At 40.7% G+C, this 25,826-nt stretch overlaps 1 protein-coding gene across 3 annotated transcripts in view; it reads right to left on the bottom strand.

Moving 5' to 3' along the window:
• LOC146454579 (uncharacterized) overlaps nt 1-10,430 on the bottom strand; it is a 69,754-nt gene extending 59,324 nt beyond the window's left edge. Inside the window, exon 1 of one of the 3 annotated variants that reach the window (XM_085095303.1) lies at nt 9,609-10,430. In XM_085095303.1, coding sequence (XP_084951429.1) covers nt 9,609-9,810 — 202 coding nt within the window. In that variant the 5' untranslated portion in view covers nt 9,811-10,430. The remainder of the gene's footprint in view (nt 1-9,608) is intronic. The other 2 variants (XM_085095301.1, XM_085095302.1) reach the window with 2 other exon arrangements.
• Nucleotides 10,431-25,826: the final 15,396 nt, after the last annotated feature.

The following is a 25,826-nucleotide window of genomic DNA, read 5'->3' on the forward strand; positions in this document are numbered from 1 at the left end:
TTTCTGCTTATTTTTAGCATTTTACGACAGTTTATAGGAGGTTTGATTCTAAAGGTGGTATTGTGCACCACCCCCTTCCCCCTTAGACATTGTGACGGTCTCGTGTTTACTGCTACTTTGTTTGCGAATTCTATGATAAGTTCATCAGCAAAGACAATATATGTTTAATTAACTACATGACATAAGATGGTATTTCTATAGGCCGAACTGTCACTGCCACAATACTAAGAAAAGGACTTCTCCGACACTTAGTTCGGCTTTGTCCTGTCAATGGAGCATTTAGTTTTTTTATTTTTAAAAGAGGATAATACCCAGTGGGGCTGGAATATGGGAATTGACTGTTGCATAACAAGAGGCAAACAAAATACAAACAAACAAACAAAACAAAACAAAAATTATTTTATCAGCAACTCGCAACGTAGTGCTAAGCCTCTTTTTTTCTGATAATGTCTGGAATAATTGCACCGCGTTTAACAGCCCATGTACGTTGCAAGTGTCAAGGAAAGTACTAGTAGGCAGGTCTTCTACTTTGGGTAACATTTGCGAGACACCTTGTAGTATGTAAATCTCCATGTAAAATATCCTGAATATCAGGTCGTCCTAAGGGGAGGAGAGAGGGGGAAAAGCCTGATACTCAGATTACATGTACTACTGTAATTTCCTGCAACTGACGTGCTTACGCGGGAATAATTATTTCATTATTGCAACAGCGACCTAACACCCAAGCGACGAAAAATGGTTCTGGGTGAAGGTATTGAATACTGCAAAAAACCTCCCAATGGGTGACATTCTTCGTCGATGAGTTAATGTTTATGAAAACAAGAAATTCCGGTTCCAGAGATGACTTAGTCTTACTTCGGCCTTTCACCTGATTTGGTTTACTTAGATAACAAGTCGCTTTATTTGCACAACTGACCGTAAATACATACAGTCCCCCCCCCCCCCCTCCTTCCCCTTAAAAAAAAGAAAAAAAAAACAGTTGTAGAGAGATGTCAGATTAACTGCTCGGATTTCACGCAAATCAAGGCAGGAAGCAATAATCTTGATAAGATGTATATCGACATAATAGTTAAGTTCATCTTATTTTTAAAAATACTCGGAATACTCGGTAAGTAAGTCTCTATATTCATCAGCGTACGGGGCGGGGGGGCGGCTGCAGCCCCCCCTGTCAGAAAAAAATAGTATTATTATGGCAAAACGGATGTACCGTTAGGGCAAAGACATAGTAAAAAATATTCTATTTTTTAATAACTTGATTTGGGCCGTGCTAGAGCAAGTGCCGAGGATAATGGAAGGCGTGGTCACTTTATCAAAGGATCGCGATCTCAAGACCTACAACGAAAGTAATTCGCTTCTCCACTCAATTTGTGACTTTAAGTTTGTTTATGGCTTGATGGTATTGAAGCTCATCTTATCCAACACTGATAATTTGAGTAGATATCTACAGGGAGAACAGATGGATGTCATCACTGCCAAGAAGACTGCTGATGCTGTCGTTAAGACACTCAGCAATTGTCGCAATGAAGAGAGCTTCACTCAGATGTGGTCACATGCTGATGTTATAGCGCAAAAAATCTGAATAGGAATCAAGGGTACGAAATTTACCTTCAGAGATGCCAAGGTGCCTCGAACCAGACCATCACGCCGACTTCAAGGCCTTACTCAGTGGTGAGACACCTGCTGCAGCGAACGACAGCTCACAACAGACGCCAAAAGACCACTTTAGTATCACAGTTTATTACACAAGTATTGACAAAGTCGTTTGTGAACTTCAATCAAGGTTTGAGGGCAATGACCAGGAGGTTGTGTGCGCATTGGGCGAAATCGTATTCAGCCGTTCTCCAAGCATCAACAACATCTAAACTGTATCAAATTTCTATGGCGTGGATAGTGAAATGTTATCAAGTGAGAAGTCAATCTTTGAAAACTACGACTGCGGGGACCCATGCCAGAGAAGAAACGCAGCCGTGATGGTAAAGACCATGCATCAAAATGGTCTCCATGACATTTTACTTGTTCTATATAAAGTTGCCTCCATGCTGGCCACAATTCCTGCAACCTCGTGCTCTGCTGAAAGGTCTTTCAGCGCCCTTCGCCGCATCAAGACATTTTTAATACAGTGAAACCTCTATTAAGCGGACACCTTCGGGACCTTCCCAAGAGTCCGCTTAATAGAGGGTGTCCGCCTAATAGAGGTTTGTAAAAAATTGCGCAATGTTTGCTAACGATTAACATTCAACGGCTACTCTGTACTGTGATAAAGTTCCATTTCGCTAAGGAAGCTATCCAGAGTTAAAGTTCAATATCTTTCATAAACAATTTAAATTAGTGTTTTAAATCCAAAAACATAACAGCAAAACAGTAACGATAATACGCACGGTACATGGGCTCTTTCAGTGTTTGTACAAATTAGTTATTTCTTAAAGTAATGTTGGTGGCTATGTTCGTGTCCACCAACATGGCGTCCCATACCAAACTCTGTAATTTTCCGTGGTACATTTTCTCGAATAACTCGATTATGAGATATCGCACAGCCCCGTGGCTTTCACACATTGTTTATGTATCACTCTTCTACAACATATAAATTTCTTGACTTTATCTATTGAATGGTTGAGGATTTCATTTTTTTTACTTGCATGACGATGTGTGTGGTGAAAACCACCAATTGATTTGTCTTTATTAACCGACTACTGTACTTTCAAGGACGTAATCCAATACTATACTATATATTGTCAATTCAGTCCAGCGTCCGCTTAATAGAGGTTTTTAACAATAGAAATTAGCCAAATACAATTTGTTTTAGTGTCCGCGTCCGCTTAATAGAGGTGTCCGCTGAATAGGGGTTCGTTATAAAGGGATATATAAGACATTAATTTCGGGACCCGGCTTAGTGTCCGCTTAATAGAGAGTGTCCGCTTAATTGGGGGTCCGCTTAATAGAGGTTTCACGGTATCCACAATGGGACAAGAAAGACCGACTTAGCAGTATCGCCGTTATTAACATTGAAAGAAAGTATGCATACAAGACAATGCAGAATGACATACAAAGGATTATTGACATATTTGGGTCTCGAAGTAATCGTTCTTCATACTTCTTTTAGAGCTCAAATGGGTACGTTTTATCTCTCGCTTCATGGTTTTTTATTTTAGAAATGTTGATCTCGATTTACCGAAAATATTTGCACTATTTTGAATGCCCGTGCTCTCACGGTATGGCGAAGAAAACTTGACGTCACGAAAGAATCATCTTGTGCATCTGTGACCAACAAGTTTCATTCGGGCAAATTATGTTCAGCCCACCCAACAAAATTTTTCCCGTACGCCGATGTCTATATTGTTCTAAAATGTCTCCCTCAACGTTGAATAATTCCTACAGAATAAAAGAACAGTTTCATCCACAATCTGTTTATGTCTGGCGGAAGGACAAAGTCTTTGATCTCTGGGGAACTGGCTTAGAGAGAGAATGTGACCTGTGCACCTTCAATTTTGTTTGTTATAGAGAAGAACATGTAGTGTCTCTGTACATTTCTTCGGTGTTTAGTTTGAAGAAGAATTCGAAGTGCCTAGAGGAAGGAGATCCAGAAAGCTCTGTTGGGTTCTTAAAAGATCCCCGCTTAATTTTATTTAAAAATTAAATAGATATTAAAGTAATAACAGAAAGCGGACTTGTTTTATATTACTAATGGGAAAAGTTTTTTCTTGACTAACAGATTACTTATTGTAAAGAAAAAGGCAAAATAAAGGCAATCTTAGCTGTCACTTGTAACGCATCTTTTCAAGACAAGTTCAGGAATAGCCGGATTGCGTGTGTAACAGCCCATTTGCGTTGCAAGTTGTAAGGGAAGTAGTATTAAATTTAAGGCTAAGTTTTTTATCGTTCTTAATTTTTATGTTTTATGAAACACCATCACGATGTATGATCTAATAGTTGAACTGCTTTGTGTAACTAAGTTTGTATTATAGATTTCTTTTTAATTTTTATAACTTGCAGTTGCTTGTAGATGCACGTACGTATTGTGAACGAGCTTTGTTAGCTTATAGAGGTAACGTGGGTAAATAATTGATGGATTGATTGATTGAAGTCATCTGCTTTAGGCAACACTGTGAGACACTTTGCAGTATGTTACACAACCTGAATATCAGGTTTCCTAAGGGGAGGACGGAGGGTGAAAAGCCTGGTACTCAGGTTACATGTAATGCTGTATATTTTTTGCAACCGAAGTGCTGACGCGAGCATTACATATGTCTCAATGGAGGTACGACAAAATCATTGATCTCAGGGAAATTGGCTTAGATAGAGAACGTGACCTGTTTACCTTCGGTTGTGTTTGTTTTCAGAAGGACATGTAATGTCTAGATTCTGTACATTCCTTTATTGTTTAGTTGTAGCCATTGGCTATAAATTACGCCCTTTCTTTCAAATGGTTGTAACGGAAATGAACAGCTTTTTACGATTCCAAGTTCTTTCGTGTTTTTTCTTCTCATACATATTGATGTCTGGGTCGTCGGACGACGCTTTTGTCTCATGCAGGTATGGTTTCCAGGACACTGATTCTCTTCTTCTGCTCCGTCAGCTCCAGTTTAAATCTCAAAAATTCCGGCGCAGTAAACAAGATCGACAAACAGAAATAACAGAAGCAAAAGAAGGGGAGCTCTGCCTCGGAGAGGTTATCTTGGTGATTTCAACATAAATTTCGCTTGACTTCAAGAAAGCGTTTGACTCTTTAGAATGGCCGTTGATGATAAAAGTGTTAATTACATTCAATTTTGGAATGAGCCTCAGAAAATGGGTAACAGCATTCTACTCCAACATCGAAAGTGCAGTGACCAACAATGGATTTGCAACAAATTGGTTCAAATTTTCCAAGGGGGTGAGGCAAGGATGTCCTCTTTCCCCGTTTTTGCGGAAATCTTGTCCAACAAAATTCGCCAGCGTTTAGAGATATCAAGGGAATAACGATCTTTAGAAATGAGATTAAGATAAGCCAATTTGCGGACGACTCTAACATTTTTGGCAATAATGTAACCTCTGCAGAGAAAACACTGAAAAGTGTAAACGACTTTACAGACATCTCCGGGCTGCGTCTCAACGCCAAAAAAACCAAGGCAATATGGCTGGGAAAATGGTCAGCAAATAAGTCGACGCCGTTAAATGTGAAGTGGTTGCGTGACCCCGTTGTAGTTTTAGGCGTTTACATTCCATACGATGAAAAGAAAAATGACGAACATAATTTCATGTTAAAATTAAGGGAATTGCAAACAAAATCAATTATGTGGCAAGCCCGAGACTTTACTTTATTTGGTAGAGTTATGATCATCAAATCTTTAGGATAAGCCAAATTAATTTATGCAATCTCCAACCTCAATGTACCTGATGAAATCATTCGCAATGTCAAGAAGAGATTATTTAACTTCATTTGGAAAAAATAAGAGGGGCAGAATAAAAAGGGAAAGTCTTTACCAGGATATAACAGCAGGGGGAATTTGCATGGTTAATTTTGATGTGATGATTAAAGTGCTAAGGCTAGCCTGGATTCCGAGACTACAGGTCAACCGAGACCCGAAACTGGAAAACAATTTCGGATCATTTCTTCAAAAAGTGTGGTGGCCTAAATCTTCTCTTAAGATGTACGTAATTATGACCCAATTTACCCCGATTGCCAACTGTTTATAAAGATATCCTTACATTTTTCAATGAGTGAAGGGCTTGTGTAGTGGTGACGGATTTCAAGAACTGATTCTATTCAATAACAAAGACATTCTGATTGATGGAAAATGTTTTTGTTATGATGAATGGCTAAAAGCAGGCATTCCTACAATTAAGGATTTGCTGTATAAAAATGGCGCTTTTCTTTCATTTCAAGTCAAAAATACTCTTGCCCTTCAAACTTCCTTTAACTCTACCAAGTTATTAGCGCTATACCCAGGCACTTATTGATCAAAGCTAGAAGCTGTGAACAGGCAATCATGGAAAATTTGCGTATGGACAACACCTTTCAATTCTTGCTTAATGATAATACTCAATTAAACCTAAACAAAATAAAGACAGAAGATTTTCACAGGTTGTTCATCAATGGCAGTCCCCGCTGTCATACTGGCCCGATAAAATGGAGCGGCAAGGCTCTGTCAGTAAGTGACAACGATTGGCAAACAATTTTTAAATCATTGAAGACAATTTGTAAGGAGCATAAACTCAAAGAGTTCCATTTCAGATTCATACACAGAATCGTTGTAGCTAAGAAAGAATTACACAGATTTGGGATAACAGATAACGATGAGTGCCTCTATTGTGGTGACCCTGACTCCATTGATCATTCGTTTTTTTCCATTGCCACTTCACAAAGGTGTTTATAACTAATGTAATTCAATGGCTCAATAACTCAAATAATTCACATTTCTCCCCCTTCATGGAACAAGCGCTCTTCGGAATGCTTTTCAGCCAACATGGGAAAAAAGTTACCAGAAAGTTTAATTATACCCTTTTATTCATGCGATATTATATTTATTCTCTTAAGCCACATTCTCAAGGAATAACTCTTAAAGGTTTCAAAGATGACATCACCCTCAAATATCAAATAGAAAGCTTTTCATAACTTCATATCCTAAATACTCGCTTTAAAGGATGCTCTTACCTATTAAACATGTCCTACTCCACGTACATTACATTATTAGAAATGTATTTACTAGATTATCATTTTTTCCTTTTCTCGTTGTAAACTGCATAAACTGTAACATTTAGTCATTGGCATTTTCAAATTCATTGTAATTTATATCTTTTGTACGCTTGTTTTGCTTTTTTTGTAACGTTTGTGGTGAAAATAAAGAAGCAAAGTATACTCTTTCAGTGTGATATGTGACATTCGTGACTTCACGAATATGAATGCAATGTGGGTGATTTGCCAGATTCCATGCTATTTATATTTCTTTTAACTCAACTTTTTTACCCTAAATTAATAGCACAAATAATTGTTTATGCGGCAGTTGAAAAGCGGTAGATGATTAGGTACCGTGAGTTCAGTGGGAAACTGATTGGGCCACACGGGTAGCGCCACACAAAGTCTCGCGTGAAGTTTGCTGCGCCCATTGGAACGGGTCTGACGTGTACAGTACGTTTTCTAATTCAAGGACACTGCCAACCACTTCCCTGTAGTACTGCAGTGCCGCCTCCATCGCCATCATCTTGATTGGTCAGTTGGAGTGAACGTCATCAGCAATTTGACTGATTAAAATGATTTCGAAAATTTTCGAAACTTTGTCATGTGACATCATGTGACATAAGGACAGCGTGCATCACTAAAAACTAAGGACGGACAGGTAACTTCTTTCAATCGGCCACTGTCGGGGAAATGCATGAGAGGCTGCTTTATAGCTTGCAAATAAGGGCTTGCCAGAAAACAGGGGTCTGATGTGGTGCAGTAGAAACGTCGGACTTAATTTGAATACAGGCTTGTGACAACCTGTTGTATTCAGAAATAAACGTTTTATTGATAATTGCACATAAACAAGTGAAAACAAACGATAAAACCGAACAACGTTTCGAAGTCGTCATGACGCCATTGTCAAGTTCGGTTTTATCGTTTGTTTTCACTTGTTTATGTATAACTAAACGTTTACTTATATTGATAATTGTAGCGTAAATACTGCATTCGTTAAAATTCATAGAGTCCTTTCCAAAATAAAAGCTTCAAAAAGGACGATTTCAAAGTTTAATCTTTCTTATATGAAATCAATCGTACTTATTTTTGTTGCCGTTTAATCACGTAGAAAATGAATAGCAGAACCCTGACTGGATCACACAAACGGTGGCCACGGGCTTTTAATTAAGCAATGTTAATGCAAGTACTGTACTGTAGTAGTGCAAGTAAATAAATGATTTGTGAACGAAAAAAAAAAATTATTCTGTACCCTATATCAGACTCTCAGTGCCAACTGAGCGATCCTGTGATCGTAGTAATATGATTAGATTTCGTATGGCTATTTCGTCCTCCTCTACTTTAGGTTAGCCGCTTGTGGAGTAGCGGTTGCTATAACATCTTCCTTGAATAAGAACGAGTACAACTTTAACTTCGAGACAAGCAACACACGTAACTGATTTGAAAAAAATGCGGATCAATTTTGAAGTTAATGCATGGACGTGCGGAACACGCTTTTCAAAACTTCGCGAAATTCAAAATCAAACCCGTAATTTTTGTTGATTGCCGGAAGTGCTCAGAAAGTCCGCAACGAATAAAATAATTCTAGAGAGAAAACAGTTTAGATGTGTTATGTGCTAAATCCTTCTATTTACCGAAACTAAAACACAACTTTCCTTTTTCAGGACACATATTTTCCAATAGTTCGACTTTGATACACGGAACTGTTCGTTTAGCGAATATTGTTACTCTCACGACTCGCTTAATTACCTTCTTTAATTAAAATTCACGTTTTTCAGAGTTAAAAATTAAATAAATAGCCTAAAGAACGCTCGGCCGCCCCAAAAAGGGATATTTGGAATTTTGAGAGTCTCGAATTGAGGAACTACACGAGTTCTTTAACGATTCAACCGAGGTGTGGACTTCGTATGAATTTTAAATACTGAAATGAAGAATGCTACATTACAGTTAATGTTGTTTTCAGTGCGGAGGAAGAGGGGAAATATTACCCTCCGGTCTAAACAAACAAAAAAAGAAATGAAAATAGAACATGCCAAGAACTTGCTACGACACCAACCCAGCGACACTGTCCAAAGGTTGGGAAAAAAAACTGACGCTACAGATCTATTGATCCACTGACTGATTAGAACGTCCACAGGGATTTGTTTTCTATTCCATTTGCGAACAGCTGCCACTTATACTCTAGGTATGAAAATCAAAGAAGAAAATCACTTTAAATATAATCCGAAATATCATTTCATTGACCTGTGCAATTCACGAGTTCGCTCACAAAGTGCTTTCAGCTATCCTTGTGTTTCCGCTTATACTTATGTCGAAGATTTTTCACGTGGACATAAACCCTGTTATGATTCCGCTCTACTTTGATAAATTCGCCTAAGCTTTGCAGACCTTACTTATTAAGTTGCTGAAACATAACTCCTCAGCCAACGCTCTTCTTCCTTAGTTACAACCAAGTGAATCACACTTAACAAAATTTCCCAATAGTTTGGTTGTCTTTCGTAACAAGGATGTCAATACCTATCTTTCTGAAAGTGTTTAAACGAATTTTGGAGATCGAAAAGAAAATAAACAGTTCCAGGAATTGAATTCTCAAAGAACTTCCGGTTGTAAAAAAATAACGACGTGACCGATGTCCTCCATCGACCAACTAAGTAACAGCAAGCTACAATAGTTCTAACCATGATTTATTCCCTCCGAAATTGAAATAATTTATTACAGATCATTTAGCATGAAGAAAGAACGTGTCTTGCTCTTTGTTTGTTTGTCGTTGTTTTTTTAATCACATAGGAGAACACGCAATGGCTTCTTGTAGATTCTTTACATTGCGTTGTCAGTCCTAAGTTATTATGTTCTACAGATGAATTACCTTCGCGGCTAAATTACGAAGCCTGTGCTTTGCAAACCAAGTGACACATTTTCTGAAATCGTTCTTACATGAACAATACCACAAACCTACCTTGAGCATTCTCGATGACCTTAATGACGTCTGGATCGCTAGAGGATGCTTTAGTGTCCGCGACGTTTTCAAGAGCGTTTATTCTCTTCTTCTGGTCTTTCAATTCCAATTCAACCCTTAAAAACCCGGCACAGTACAACACGATGGATAAAACTGAAATAATGGAAGCAAAGGAAGGCGAACTGTGCTTCTGAGCCGTCATCTTTGTGATTTCAACAATCCGCAATTCTGTACAAAGCAATGTTTGTTGAATACTGTTTCAGCCCGATATGTGATACTCACATCACGAGCGTGGATGCTGGGCAAAGTTAATCCTATTTATATTCCTTCTCATGATATGCGACACAAAGTTCAAATCCGTTTAGGCAAGTTTTCTTAATTGATATCAAACACATGAGAAGGCGCCAGAGTTCATGGAGGACGTGCGTGGCAGAGTTGGGTATTTGCCAACTCTTTTTTCGCACCCGCGAGATACCTGCTTCATGTGGTCTCTCGTGCACGTTGCTGTAACAGTTCAGCGGGCTACCTGTAGTCCTGAAGCTGTCCTTAAATGAAAAGAAAACTTTTACAAGTAATTAGTAACTAGTAACCACAATTTTCTCATACCACAAGAAACTCCATCCAAGCGTTTTAGCGAGTCAAGATCATTGTCATTGGGGGTGATTGTGTTGAGTACGACGCGCCGTTTGTTTCAAAACTGTTCGGTATTTTTTTAGTCATTGTATTATCATTCCGAAGTATCTTCTCTGTCGTCCAAATATAAATATTATTAACCCTTCAAATGCTTGCTTCTTTGAGTTGTTTGCAATAAGTAGATCTGTTGCAGTAATAATTAGTAATCATTAGTTGTTTGACATGGTGTTCATTGTAATCGTCCACTTCAATAATTATCTTTCAATCAATCTATTATCTATTACTGATTGAATAGTCGGGTAATTTCACTTTAGCCATCATTTGATCATTTCAATCAGTTCAATGGAGAAGTATTTATCGATCAGTTTTGTTTCATCGATCTGGCAGTGGTTCAATTAATCCGGTGAGCTTTTTATCGATCAGTTGTGTGTCAATCGATCAGTTTGTTTCAATCGATTGGTTGTGTCTTTCAAAAGGTCTTTTTATTTAATAACAATGCAACTCCCAATGTTTTGAAGATGAGCGAACTATTTTCGACACAAATTCGACTTGAATATCAATAATTGTATCTACTGCGCTTACGCAGAAGACACTAAACCATCAAATCATGAAAACTGAAGAAAAAATTTGTTAAAATCGATAATCCGTAGGTAATCAATAAATTATCACACTTCCAATCTCAACCAATCACAAGTGAAAACAGAGCGATCAAATATGTCGGAACGGCATAAACCCTATAAACTCAAGTCATGGAACGAGGTTACCGCCACTGCTGTCATTGTATGCTGTTCGGGAGTGCGATGAAGGCTTGTAGCGGTGGGGATACCCGAAGCGTGTTTTTATTTTTGTAATTTGTTTTTGTAATTAACTTTTAACGTAAAAAGTTGGAGGAACAATTTAATGTTTTGTAGCGTTGTTTACTTCGCTGGAGCGTTATTTACTTCGCAGAAGTTTAATCGGCCAATGAATTAGTCATGAATCGTAACTGTGCTCTTCTAGTACCGGATGAAGCAACGCTGTCTGTTGTTCACAGAACCTTGAAGATAATTAGAAATTCACAAAGCGACCCACGTTGGTCAAAAATAGACCCACTTCGGGCACAGATCGACCCACTTTGGTTTCAAACTCAAGGCACACTAGCACGATTACGAAAGCAGAACACAAATAAAATGTCCCATCCATTAGAGAAAAGCAAAGAGGCAGTAAACTTACTAACAGTTGTGAGTTCTCCGGAGCAGTATGTTTTTTCCTTTAACTTTAATTTTGGGCTATTTTCAAATTTATTGTCTTTTAGTGGCCGTTTTTACCCTCCATATTTTTTCGATCACATCAATTGTGTAAGTGATCATGCAAAGTTTTGTAGTCGGGAAGGAATGCGGGCAATTGTAAACAAATATCTTTATCCTGTCCACAAGAATAAACTGGACTTAAGATATCTTTTTCCTATATTCCTTTCCCAAACCTACTTTTTTTCTCTGTACCTCGGGTTGTTTTCAAATCTATTGTCTTTTAGGTACCGTTTTTACCTTCCATATGTTCTCGATCTTTCCAAATGTGTAAAAGTTGCAGAGATTTTCAGTCAGAAAGACATGCGAGCAATTGCAGTTTTACGCAACAGCAACACAAAATATGTTTGAAACAGTGGGACAAAGACAAAGAGGCTACAAAGCGTATAAGAGTAGTAGCCGTGAACCATCTAGGATAAATTTGAAAAACATTTTAAAAGCAATGAAGAAACGAATGATTCGAAGAACTCTAAAATTAACAGTCAGGAATTTGTCTCCCCCTTCATCTAGACTAAGAAGCATAGCCGCTAACTATAAAACTTACTATATTATGCATAAATACAGAAACGATAGGTTCTTCAGTAAGTTTTATTGTAAGCGTCGTAATATTAAGGTAGTCTCCTTGAGTACCGCAGCGAAAAACAAAGAAATCAAAAACAGTTCATTTGATAAGATTTTAAAGAGATATCCAATTATTTCTTACTCAAAGTGTCATTAAGGTCAACACTACTTTAGGATATATTTCGATATATTTCTTAAGCAAAATCGCCAAATTGTCTAAAAATCTGGCCATCTCACAAACTATAATGCCGCGAGTCTAAATACGGCCCAGGACCCAGCTATTAATTGCGTTTGACGTGAATACCGTACTTCATTTATACACTCTTGCCAAGATACCCGGGCATCTATATTACAATAGCAAAACAACCACACAGCACACACTGTCACATTGAAATGGGTCCAAACAAAATGAAAAAATAGTTCAAATACTCTCTCCAATTCTTGATAAAAGAAAACATGAATTTCATGAGTTATTTTGCTCAATTACCTGAAATTTTGCAGAAGACACTTGTGCGCATTGCGGACCTATTTTTTTTAGTATGTAGGGGCTATGCCTTATATGGTGGGGTGAAATCTAGGCTCAATTTCCGCCGCTCTCTCGTGTCCGGTCTTTGTTTCCCGAACAGCGTTTGGAAATCGAGCCTAGGTGAAATGATCAGGTGAAATCCAGTTTGAACGAACCACAGTCTCGTCGAAATTGAGCTCAAAGGCGCCTATCTGTTCCTCCCACGAGGATGGATTCGATTCAACTGTTCTGCTTCTCTAAAAGTATGATGCTCTCTCTGTCATTTAACAATTATTCACCGAAGTGGAGGTGACTAGTGATGGATATTTACCTCGCCGCTTCGCGGCTCGGTAGATATCCATCACTTTCACCGACCCCGAGGTGAATAATTGTTTTAGTTTATACCACACAAGCTGAATCACCAGTAGCCTCACATGCACGCAGTCGTTTTTAAGGGACTCGTATTACGAGTTCCCTAAAAACGACTGCGTGGGAGGCTAAATAACTAGTGGACCAAAAAATTAGTTTATTTCTCTAAATATACCGACAAATGGTATCAAATTTTAGAATCTCGCACGCCACGCGGTAAGCGATTTCAGAATTGTAGAAAGTTCCGTCTCGCTTTCTTGCAGGCAAATAAAACTTTTGGAGACACTCGTTCAGTTCCTAAAGTGTCATTTCTTCAATTTTTCGTGAGATTCGTCTCGTTGTTGAAACCATGCTGAAAAATATTAGATGTTTCATTGTAATTTTATATTAGTGCTCGGCAGTTTTCGTAAACAAGGGATTGTATTTTCGTTTTTGCCTTAGAATATGAGGTTGAAAAGATTATTTAACTAACCATTTAATGTCGACACACCAAACTTTCTCGCAATTTAGTATTTTTTTAAAAAGCCGCCTCGTTTATCGAGATAATTTCCTCTTGAGTAACCGTGGCGAGGCGGGAAGCCATCTTGTTTCTCTTCGGCTGCTCGGAGGGGAATAGTACTTGGCTAATCACCTCCGAGGTAGCCAATCAGCGCGCGCGAAAAGGACTATTCGCTTGTGCGGTATATACTGATTAGTATATACCACACAAGTGAATAGTGCTTTTCGCGCGCGCTGATTGGCTAGCTCGGAGGTGATTAGCCAAGCACTATTTCCCTCCGAGCAGCCGAAGAGAAACAAGATGGCTTCCTGTTTCGCCACGGTCACTTAAGAGGAAAATATTTCGATAAAAGAGACGGCTATTACAAAAAATACAAAAATGGCAACAAAGTTTGGTTTGACGGCATTACATGGTAAGTTATTTAATCTTTCAAACCTCATATTCTAAGGCGAAAAATAAAAGTACAATGCATTGCTTACGGAAACTGTGGAGCACTATAATTACAACGTAAAGAAAGAAACGTTTTGCAGTATGGTTTCAACAACAGGACGAATTTCATACAACAATCGAAGAAAAGACACGTAGCAACTAAACAAGCGCCTCCTGAAGTTTTATTTGTCCGCAAGAAAGCGAGACGGATCTTTATACAATAAAAAATCGCTTACCGCGCGCACGGCGCGTAAGATTTTAAAGTTTAGCACCATTTGTCGGTATATTGTCAAAAATAAAGTAATTTTTGGTCCACTTCTTATTCAGCTTGTGTGGTAAATACTAAAACAATTATTTACCTCAGTGTCGGTTAAAGTGATGGATATTTACCTCACCGCTTCGCGGCTCGGAAAATATCCATCACTATTCACCTCCACTTTGGTGAATAATTGTTAATTATATCTTCCTAGAGTTAGCGGATTTAATTTATGCTTGGAGGGGGGTTTTGGCCTAATTTTCCAGGAAACAAATCGAAAAAAATCGAGTTCATGGTCAGGGAGGGGACTTAGAATCGGGGCCTCTAGGCTACAGGTCCTCCACGCATTGTTTTTATTCTCTCTGTTGGCTAATAACTTAAAAAAAAAAAAAACCCACACATTTAGCATTTCAACCGTGCGGAAGGACAGCTAACAGAAACTACTGTTTTGTTGGTGCTATAAATGCATATTGACTGAATTATCAGTTTTTATTGCGTTAACCAAATATAATTCTTTCTACTTTCCATTCAGTCCAAATTGGATATAATTTAACAAATTGTAACAAGACGAATGTAACAAGAGGTTTGTGACGTGGCGAGACTGTTTTTATGCGCGGGCGATGCACTGAGGTAAACGATACAACTCGGGCGTTGCCGGACGGATAAACGGCGGATAAAAGCTTCGGAGAGCACTAAGAATTTGCAGCGTGGCACTTATTACGGATTACCGAAAGGTCGCTGGAACGAAAAATCTAAGAACCTGTATTTAAACAGCTTTCGTTCATAACGCAATAACGATCGGAAGTTTTGTTCTACGCTAACGAGTTGTGCTCGATCTAATATTTCAAAACACCTAAGAAGCACGGCAGAATAAACATTCATCTCGACGAGTAATTCACATGTAAGATTATCAATTTCCTAAAACACTAAACTGAAAATACTTTTCGATTTCTACGAGATTGAACACTAAACACTACGGAGAAATAGTCCTTGTGACAAAATATTGTGTACGTGCAAGCTAGTGGTACTGCATTCTTTGCCAGCACTCACCTCTTTAAAAAATGTGTCAAGGTTTCAAAACTCGAGCTGTGATCACATGTACCTCTCCTGTACCTATTTTTACTCTTCGTATTATTCGTTCCCAAGTCCTCATCTCAAATAAGTGAACTATCACTGAATTGTGTTTGTGAGTTGATGCACAGAGTGCTTCATTAGAATGAAGAAAGCGTGCGCAGTGCAGGTGAACTTCTCAACCGAGACACTGGTCGAGCGTCGGCACCCTCTACTGTTCCCGTTAAGGATACATTGCGGGTATAATGCTACCGCGTCCGGGGCAAGCGATGCGTCATCTTCTATGTCCACCTTTACGTCGCTTTCAAATCAAGTCAAATATATGCCACTTACCCTCACGCCGTGGAATAAAAATTTTGCTCGAAGACCGAACTACAACGGAGTCTCTCTACCAGTCTTAATTCGCGTCGACCAAGATAGATCGCATTACGTGATTGGCTCATCATATCACATTACGTCAGAGGACAACCGAAGACATACTTAACTGCAACAAAGGGAATAACTGCAATGGTACACTCGACTAACTCGACTAACGATACGGCCACGCCTCATTCGGTGCAAAACTGCAAAACACGCAAAAAATTGTTGGAATAGCCTTTTTCACGGTTGATTTTTCTCATTTGCATTACAATGTTATCCAACGTGGATGCGAGGCAATTTCGGGCTAAAACTACAAAATAGCCCGAAATTGCCTCACATACATGCTAGATTTCATTGTAATTCAAATGAGCAGAGTTAACCGTGAAAAGGGCTATTAAGTATGCGTGTTCTTCTTTAACTACACTTTCTTTGTTGTCCCATTAAGGACGGTGGCTACTAATACAGAAGTATTTTTTTGCGGCTTATGACTATGCAGTAAAAACAGATCTTAGCAAGGGCTATTGAAATTCAAAAAGAAAATTGGGGTTAACCGCGCATTTTTCAGAGATACAGTCAACTCTCTCATAGCGACCACTTCTCGTAAGCGACCACCTCCCGTAAGCGACCACTTCGTAAACAACTGTTTTGTTTCTCAGTTAAATACTGTTTCAAGAGCTCTCTCGTAAGCGACCACCACTCAAATTTCTTAAGGGACCGCGACCACTTTTTAGGCCAGAAATTACACATATTCTTTCGTTTTCTGTTTCCGGTAAGCGACCACCCAACATAATCACGTATAATCGTTAGTAAATCATTACTCACAAGTGACAAAAGTTCAATTTTTGATGACGCTACCCCGGACTGCTGACAGATAATAACAGTTGACGGACTGAGAAGATCTATAATTAGATCTGTAGGTAAACGGGAATTGTTACAGTGATCTGTTCCAAACTGTTATACAAAGTTTTATCAGAAGAATGAATAGATGTGATAAAATCAAGCTGCTAAGGTAATATTTTTATGTAATTAAGTAATCAATCCAGTATTAGGCTTGTTTTGTTGATCTTTCCCGAAAGCGACCACCTCCCGTAAGCGACCACTTTGTCGTGCTCCAAGGGTGGTCGCTTACAAGAGAGTTGACACCGCATTGCATTGCGCATCGTTGCTGCGCATAATTTTTCGCGTCATGCGCGCACACACATTATGGGATTTCCTTGAGGTTAAGCTCGACAGGAAAATAAATGGTCCTTTTCTTCTAAACGAGCACGGTGACCCCCATTTTTTAATGCATCAATTTAAATGTCATACGGTTGACCACTATATATCGCGATTTAAAGAAAAGTTTAATACTCTACTTTGAGATATTTTTATTTTAATGCTTTAAAAAGCACGTATTTAGGTAGTGCTGCTTACGTGCACACGCAGCAAAATCTTTACTTTCTTTCATAATCTTTATTCCAGTTCAATTAAAATAGTTTGTTGTGTAAGGTTAAAGTAAATTTTGTTGAACTGCTTCGATATTTTAATGCAAGAAATTAATTTTTCTAGAAATGATAGTTCCCTTTTCTGATTACTAGCGTTCCTAATATAAACCTCGTGGGTCATCTATTTACTATAATAGCCATCCGGGTTGCCCAAAAACGAGCACGGTGACCCCCATTTTTTATTGCATTTTTGTAATGCTCATAACATAGTCATGAACTAGACCAAGTCTTGGACAATTTTAAATACTCCTTCTTTTTCAGTGGAATCACCTTAAGCAACAATATTTCTAAAAGCGCCAAAATATAAAGCAATGTATGGCAGATTTTCCTAAATTGTTGCTTAATTATCTCTGAAAAATGCATGGTTACCCACAATTTTCTTTTTGGAAACCAAGAGCACTTGCCAAGTTCTGCCTTCTCTGCACAGTTTTAATCCGCGCAAAAATATCCCTATATTAGTGAGCACTAACGCGATTGTCCTTAACGTTTCCTTTCCTGAATAAACTCTTGGCGAAAGCTGCCCTTATAAGGGACGTTCTCCCAAAAGGGGTGGTAGAAACCAAGCAACCTTGTGTTTCAGAAGTAAGTGTATTCGTCGTTTGACTCTGGAAACCAGCTCATTGATTACCCGTACTTGAGGCCTCACTGGTTTGACTGCTTTTTGTGCCTGTCCGTTTGGCATGCCTCGCCTGAGGAAAGCCACAATAACTACAAGAAACTCCACTGTCTCTCTCAAGGCACTGACATTTGATATGAGTGCATTTTCCGTAGGCAATTTTACGCGACTCCTTGCCCATGGTAGCAGAACGAGATTATCTGGAGTGACCGGAAATACCAGGGAAAATTGATTGGAAATAAATGAAGGACAACAAGATACCGACGTATAGGGATGGGGGAGGGTTATAGCGCCAGTTAGGAAGATAGGGCAAGCACCAAGGCACGACCAATTAGTGTAAGGCCTTAATCAAACTGGAATACCACTAGCGGCCGAGTAACAGTAACAATATGGCGGACGCCAGGCTACGAACAACAGATAACGCATGCTAACTCATAGTACCGCTGACCGGTGCTGGCGTGACTTCCTTTTTCCTTTTTTGTTACATAGCGTGTAAGGGAGAAAACTGGAACCAAAAACATAGAGGAAAGTATATAAAACCACTAAAACGTCACCGATCAGTAACAAAGGCTATAGTTCAGTATCGTAATCATCAAAACGCGCAGGAAGACGTCTAGTGCGAGATGATCTCCGCAGGCCAGAAGGTTCAGGGTCTGCTGGAACGACTGCCTTCTCCAAAGGGCGGTCCTCAGGGCAAGATGGCTGGGCAGCTGTGTCGTCCATGATGCGGTCGACAGGAACGGCGGGAGCAGGTGGTGTAACACAGGGAGGAGTGTTAGATAGATGCTGGGCTGAAGCAGAAATAGCATCAAGGATGTCAGGCAGCAAGGGTGGGGGGTGACGTGTGGTATCAGGATCCTCTACGTCATCTGAGTCATGGCCGCGACACTGGCGAGGAGGATGTAAGGGATCAGCCAAGTCGGAAGGGACCTAGAAGCACTCAGTAAGTTTGACATGGTAAGATGAGCTGCGTAATTGGGATCCAATGAACTTTTTGATATCACAGAATGGTGGATCTATGGCTACAACCAGGTAGCGGTCGCGGGCTCGAGACTTGTTCCGATCGGAATGAAGGTACACCAGGCCACCAACGTCAATTACAGGAGTAGGACGCCTGCTGTGCAACGGAGCTTTGGAGCGCTCACTGTGGGGGTGGTTGGATAGACGCTGCTCGTGCTGGAGGGCAATTAAATGGTCGTCGGCAAGGGGTAACTGCTGGTTTGAAAACTGGTCCCGCTGTGTCCACATTTCTCGCGAGGATGAGCCATGTGAACGGATACGAGAATTCAAGGCAGAAGTGGCTACAGCGAGAGTGAGGGGAGAAACGGCACCGCCTAAAGGCTCCTGGCGGAGAAGTTCCGTTTCCAACTCCTGGACTGCTCTCTCAGTTACGGGATTCTTGTTGGGATTTTTGGCCTGACCAAGCTCAATTGTAATTCTATGCTTCTTTAAGAGAGGGTCGTTAACGAGAACCTTAAAGCCACGGGCAGGGTCAGTATGGATCACGGCAGGTAGGCCATCCATAGGGCGCAGTTCTAAGCAGAGCTTTACAATGGCGTCGCGTGACGTTTGATGACGCTCGTCTTCAAGAGATACACTGGAAGTGTAAGAGGTCACAGTCTCGCGGAGGACAAAGATGAGCTGGCGAGAGCGTTTGATGACGTCTGCGGCAAAGGACCGACCAATAGCGTCGGGTGGAGAGGAAGTGGACTGGTCAATACGGTTGAAGAGCTGCGGATTGCTGCACAGGAGTGGCACCCATCAGAAACACAAGAGACAGCCTTGTCCAGATCGAGAGCGTATAGATAGCGTTTGACGACCATTTTCAACTGGTGACAGGACGGGTGGCTGAGTTGTATGTGAAGGGCAGTCAAAAGGCCGTCCAAAGCTTGGCGTGGAACAACGATGCACTCTCTGGACGGTGACAAGGGTTCATGACGCCGCACAACAAGGAGGCCATCATCTGCAACTGACGCAACTTGTAAATAACGTTTGACGTCCTTTATGTTTGTGAGCTTTTTGGATGGTCTCATACCCTGGACGAGGTGAGCGTGGATGCGGCGTAGATCTGGGCCCTCAGACTGAACGGTCACTCAGGCAGGTCGGCTGGTAAAGGGAAGGCGAACATTGCCTTGGAGGATATCCTGAACAGACACGGCTCGGACAACAGAGTCTCTGGTTCGAGAAATGAAAGAGCACACCTCACAGGTCTCGTTGTCGCAGGCGGCGGCGTTTCGGCTTGCGAAGTCTGACGGGAAAATTGCAGCGCCGGAGACGTGCCTGACAGATGCTTGGTAACGACTCACGACAGACAAGAAGGTGGAGACGCGTGAGCTGGCAGAGAACTCACCGCGACAGAGCTTCTCATAGGCTTCAACGTAAGGCTTACTGTCAGTAAGAATGCAGGCCTTCTTGACAGACTGGATAAGATACGGGCTGAAGTGCTTAGTTGCCGCCGCAATAGAGGGGGCTTCGACTTCGCACGGAAGCCACGTTGTTTGGGAGCCCCGTAACTTGGCGCTAAAGAAGCCAGAGACACATAACTTATCTCCGCGCGTTATGTAGAGGGTGGCACCTATTCAACGTCACTGGTGGCTTGGAAACAAAGTGCTGGCGAATAGTTTGCCAGATGTATTCGAGTGACGTTGAATTTTTCACCAAAGTGCTTCGGGAAATGATAGGGCAGTAATTCGCAATCTGACCTAGCATCAGCTCGAGAAAGTTGACTTTTTGTCGTGCGGTGAGGCGTCGAGCAAGAGGTATGGAATCACCATCGGCTTCAAATCCTCGAAGTGGTTGGGCTTTGGTCTTTTTCAACCATTCAACGCCATCGGCTAGGAAGGGAGCGAAGTTGCTGTCCAATGATAATGTGTAAAGCAGATTTTGCTTCCAATTCTCAAAGCTATTAATAGTTTCCACCTTAGAAAGGCACCACTGTTTCGGTGCGCGGTGAGAAGACGCCATTACATACGAGGTAAAACTCCGAGACGTGTTTTCACAGTGAAGGATACACTGTTTTGGTTTCTGCGGTCGAGACTTAAAAGTGTACGGTAAAAAGGTGAGGCTTGGGTTGAACCGAACGCAGGCACCACGCCAGTTAGGAAGATAGGGCAAGAACCAAGGCACGACCAATTAGTGTAAGGCTTTAATCAAACTGGAATACCACTAGCGGCCGAGTAAAAGTAACAATATGGCGGACGCCAGGCTACGAACAACAGATAACGCATGCTTACTCATAGTACCGCTGACCGGTACTGGCGTAGGTTTTTGTTCTGTCTCGGAAGGGTCATCAGTTGGACAGGTAAGGAATAATAATAATGTTTATTTCTTATATTGCGCAGTCTAACATGCTAGATATGATCGAGTGCGCATTACAAAATCTTAATATAAAGTAATGAATGGCTAATCTGAATAATAACAACAATAATAATAATTTACAATCTCCGGAAAAAACAATAAAATTAAAATATGAGTTAATAAGAGAACTAATAAAAAGCTAATTTAAAAAGATGTGTCTTCAGTAAAACTTTAAAAGTATTCAATGATTGGCATTGTCTGATTTCCAAAGGGAGTCGGTTCCATACTTTGGGCGCGACATTTTCAAACGCCCTATCCCCTAGTGTCTTTTTTGTTCTATAGGTATTATCCATTAGAAGTATGCCCCGGTGTGATCTCAACTGGTACCGCGAGCTGTCATTGATTTTTATCAAGTCTAAAAGATACTGTGGTGCGACGCCATAGATACATTTGTGAACTAACATTGCTATCTTGAATTCTATTCTGTGGGTAACCGGAAGCCAGTGCAGGTTGATCAGTGATGGTGTGATATGATCATACCTGGATACAGTACATACCAGCCGAGCTGCCGCGTTCTGTAGGCGTTGCAGCTTACCAAGATGAACAGCGGGCGTACCATATAATAGACCGTTACAATAGTCTATTCGTGACAATATAATAGCCTGTACAATGGACTTCCTATTGTCATATGATAAGTACTTTCTAATGCGCCGGATGTTGTGTAGATGGTAATAAATAGACTGACATATGCTGTTAATATGTGTGGTCATATTCATGTTTGCATCAAACCAAGCACCAAGATTTCTAACAGAGTGGACAGCAGAAACCTTTACCTCACCTACTTGCAAGTCATTTATCGTAACCTTGTTTAACTGTGTACGTGTACCTATAATAAGAAACTCGGTCTTAGCATCGTTCAGCTGAAGTTTGTCCTGGACCATCCAAGTTCTTATGTCCCTGATGCAAGCTTGTAAAGCGTCAACAGCATCCGTCTCAGTAGCAGAACCATCTGGCTTAAATGAGATGTAGAGCTGCGTATCATCAGCATATGCGTGAACATTAGGAAGATGGGGTTCAGCAACATCGAAGAGCTTACTTGCATACAGCATGAAAAGTAAGGGACCTAGACATGAACCTTGAGGTACCCCTTGTGGCAGATCAAAGTCAGTCGAATAGCTCCCGTTAATCAGGATTCGCTGTTTCCTGTCTGATAAATACGAGTCAAACCATTTGAGAGCGGTACCTGTAATTCCATACGTCACGTACAGGCGATTCAGCAACACTTGGTGGTCAATCGTGTCGAATGCTGCACTCAGATCTAACAATACCAACAGAGTAACTCGTTGATTGTCCATTGCAGTTAGTATGTCGTTCTGTATCTTCAGTAGGGCAGTCTCTGTGCTGTGACCCAGCCGATAGGCTGACTGGAGGGTGGGATACAAGCCCGACTGAGTAACGTGATCGGTTGTCTGATCATAAACTGCCCTTTCAACCAGTTTAGAGAGGTATTGTAGATTACTCACAGGTCTTAAATTGGATAAGGAAGTCCCTTTCTTGGTATTCTTCAGTCTTGGATCCGCGAGGGCCGTTTTCCAATCAGATGGAAAGTGTCCCAAGAAGAGAGAAGAATTCACGACATTAGTGATGATAGGGAGAAGCGTATCGGACATGCCGACTACTAAATTGGTCGGCATAGGATCGAGTTGACAGTTTTTCTTCGATGATCTACTGACCAGCTTCCTCATATCTTCCACAGAGTACGTATTGAAATGATCAAGTTTCCTATCGCCTGTAAACACTTTATCCTCAGCCACCGCCCCAGGGTGAAGAGTGCACGCATCAAGCTCCGCCCGAATCTTTGCAATCTTGCGGTCGAAAAACCTCCCGATATCGTTGGCTAAGATTGAGTTGTCCGTGTATTCTGGAAAACACAACTCGTTCCTCGGAAGTAACAATGATCGAGTGGCCCTGAATAGCTTTCCTTGGTCTTCACTATTGTCGTTCACAAAGTCTGAGTAGAAAGCACGCTTAGCCCGTGTACTTATATAAGTAACGTGGTTCTTGAGTTTCTTGAAGGCCAACAAATCTTCCTGTGATCGTGTTCCTCTCCATCTCCGTTCTGCTTTCCGGCGTCGCCTTTTTGCCTCAGCTATTTCACTGGTATACCAGGGTACCTTGGGCCTGGCCCGCACAGTTTTGGTTTTTAAAGGTGCATGACGGTCAAGAACTTGAGAGAGTGTGGTCGTGTAATCCTCTACAAGTACATCCAAGTCCAGTGGGGTGATGGGTTCGCCATTGCCTCGATCACATAGCCCTATAAGTACTACATCATTCGATAGACTCTCAGCGACCAGGGATTTAGTTTTTCTAAACCTTATCATCCTAGTCTGAAATGAAGGCTTACTGATGGCAACATCACAACGAACAGCTGCATGATCGGAGAAATAACGACAGGCGCGTGGCGGACTCGCGAAAATATCCTCAATCTTTCTTGTCATAACAAGATCCAGGGTGTGACCATGTATGTGCGTTGGCTCTGTCACATGCTGCTCCAAACCAAGAGACTCAAGCAGATCTAAAAACTTAAGTGCATCAGTGTCATTAGGAACATCCACATGTATGTTGTAATCACCAACGACAATCAAAGGCTCTTTAGATAGAATAGTGGGCTCCATCAGGTCAGAAAACTCCATCAGAAAAGTGTTAATGGGAACCCTGTGGTGGTCATCAGAATTCTGTGGACGGTAGACGATCACAAGCCGTATCTTGCGGGAAGATGACGTTTGGACCAACAACTCGCAAAATTCAAGCGACTGTTGTATTCCGTCTCGAGTCTTGCTGACACGAAGTGAATCTTTATACAGTAGTCCAATGCCTCCACCTATCCGTTCTTGTCGTGGGAAGTCAATAAACTTGTAACCAGGAGGACACAGTTCAGTTCTTAGGGCATCATCATGGGGCTGGAGCCACGTCTCAGTAATCGCAACCAAATCATATTTACGTTCACAGACGTAATCTACAAAATCGGCTGTCTTGTTGCGCACCGAATGAGCGTTCATGTGACAAAATGACAAAAAGACCCCATTCACATAGTTGGCAGACAAACAATGCACTTTAGTGAGGTTTGAGACATTCCTAGTTGTAGATTTAAACAATGAAGAACGCGATTGAGGCGCGCGTAAAGTTCCACTATTTTGATGACGTGGTTTCACAATTGTTGATATGCCGCATCCCTCAGGACCAGGATTGAGTTTGAAGACCAGATCGCCAATTAACACTTGATGGAATGAGGCACATGAATTTGCATAATAGGCTGTTGGACGCCTGTGCCTACGTAGGCGTAACTGGCACGGGAAATCAAACACATGCGAAATTCCCAGGAACTCGGGTAGAACGTAGTAGCTGATCCGTGGACATCGGAAGAATGTAATACGAGCTGAGCCATTAAGCAGATTGGTATGAACAACACCATTAGGGAGATCACTGTTCCATGAAGAGAGAAACAATACTTCAGCTCCAGCTAATAACGTGGCATTGTTCCTTATGCAAATAGGGCTCTCAGTCCAGCAGATCACTGAAAACGGGAGACAACCAAATATCCCAATGTTCCAGCCAGTAAAATGCGCAGGCAACTCCAAACCCGGCCAGTAGAAAGTGTGAGGTCTTACACATGTACCCTCGTGGTCGTATTTCAGAGGGGAGGCAGCAATAAGTAATAAAAAGACCACAAACACGCTGGTGGTTTTTGCGTGCCTGCACCTCATTATTGTCGTGGGGAGGGGAGGTCCACGAAATTTCCTGGAGAAAAAATGAAAAATCCCACAGCCATAATCGCCCCCTCCCCCCCCCCCCCTCTCACATATACACATAATTAGAAAAGTAACTTCCCTAACTATTAATCGCTTTATCTCTTAAGGAAAAGGAGAGGGCCACGAAATTTCTGAAAGAAAAAATTAAAAATCCCACAGCCAGCGTCGCCGCCCATCCTCTCACATAATCAGAAACGTAACTTCCCTAACTATTAATCGCCTTATCTCTTAATTTATTTATTCATTAATTTTTTTATTTATTTATTTTTGTAGAGTAACAAAACGATTAATTTACGGCAAAATCCAGTACAGTACAATAACAATCACTTTCAACTGACATGAAATAGGAAATACTAGAACTCATCAGAACATGCTGGTTTATAATCCAACCATAAGCCAAGTAAGAAATTTCAAGAATGTATATCATACTCTACAACTTCTACAGGAAGACGGGGGTAAGTGTGTTAGTCTGACAAAGAAGAGGTAAATTTAATACTGTCCTGGCAACAGTTTTCTCTTCAGGAAAACACAAGGTCGGTTTGACATATATAGCTGGTCCAAGACTGGAAATAGCGGTAGGGGTACCATTTAAAACTCTAACATAACTAAACCTTCAATACATCTGTTTAAACTCTAAACATATTCACCTAATCTAAAGCAACTATTATCCAACGTGTGTAGCAAACTCAATCTCAAAACTAACAGACACAATCAAGACTTTTTTTAAACACTAAATCTTGAAAATTCTAAAGAACAAAACAGAACATTGTCATCTTTGCATTTCACCACTTTATAAAGGCTAATGGCATCATGTCAATTACTTTCACAAAAATTAGTTTTGAGTAGTAAATCTTCCCAACCAGGGCCCAGTAGTTCAAAGCCGGATTAAGCTAATCCGGAGTTAACGTGAACTTTAATTCGTGTTTAATTATTAATTAATAATGATTTTGCCAAACGATTTTTATGCCCGTCAGTTTCAACAAAGACTTCCCTATACCATAACATTCTTAACAAGCGAACTGAAAACTTCTGTTAACATTTAA

Source organism: Pavona decussata, unplaced genomic scaffold (assembly GCF_977016875.1).
Source record: "Pavona decussata unplaced genomic scaffold, jaPavDecu1.1 SCAFFOLD_300, whole genome shotgun sequence".
NCBI classification, from domain to species: Eukaryota; Metazoa; Cnidaria; class Anthozoa; order Scleractinia; family Agariciidae; genus Pavona; species Pavona decussata.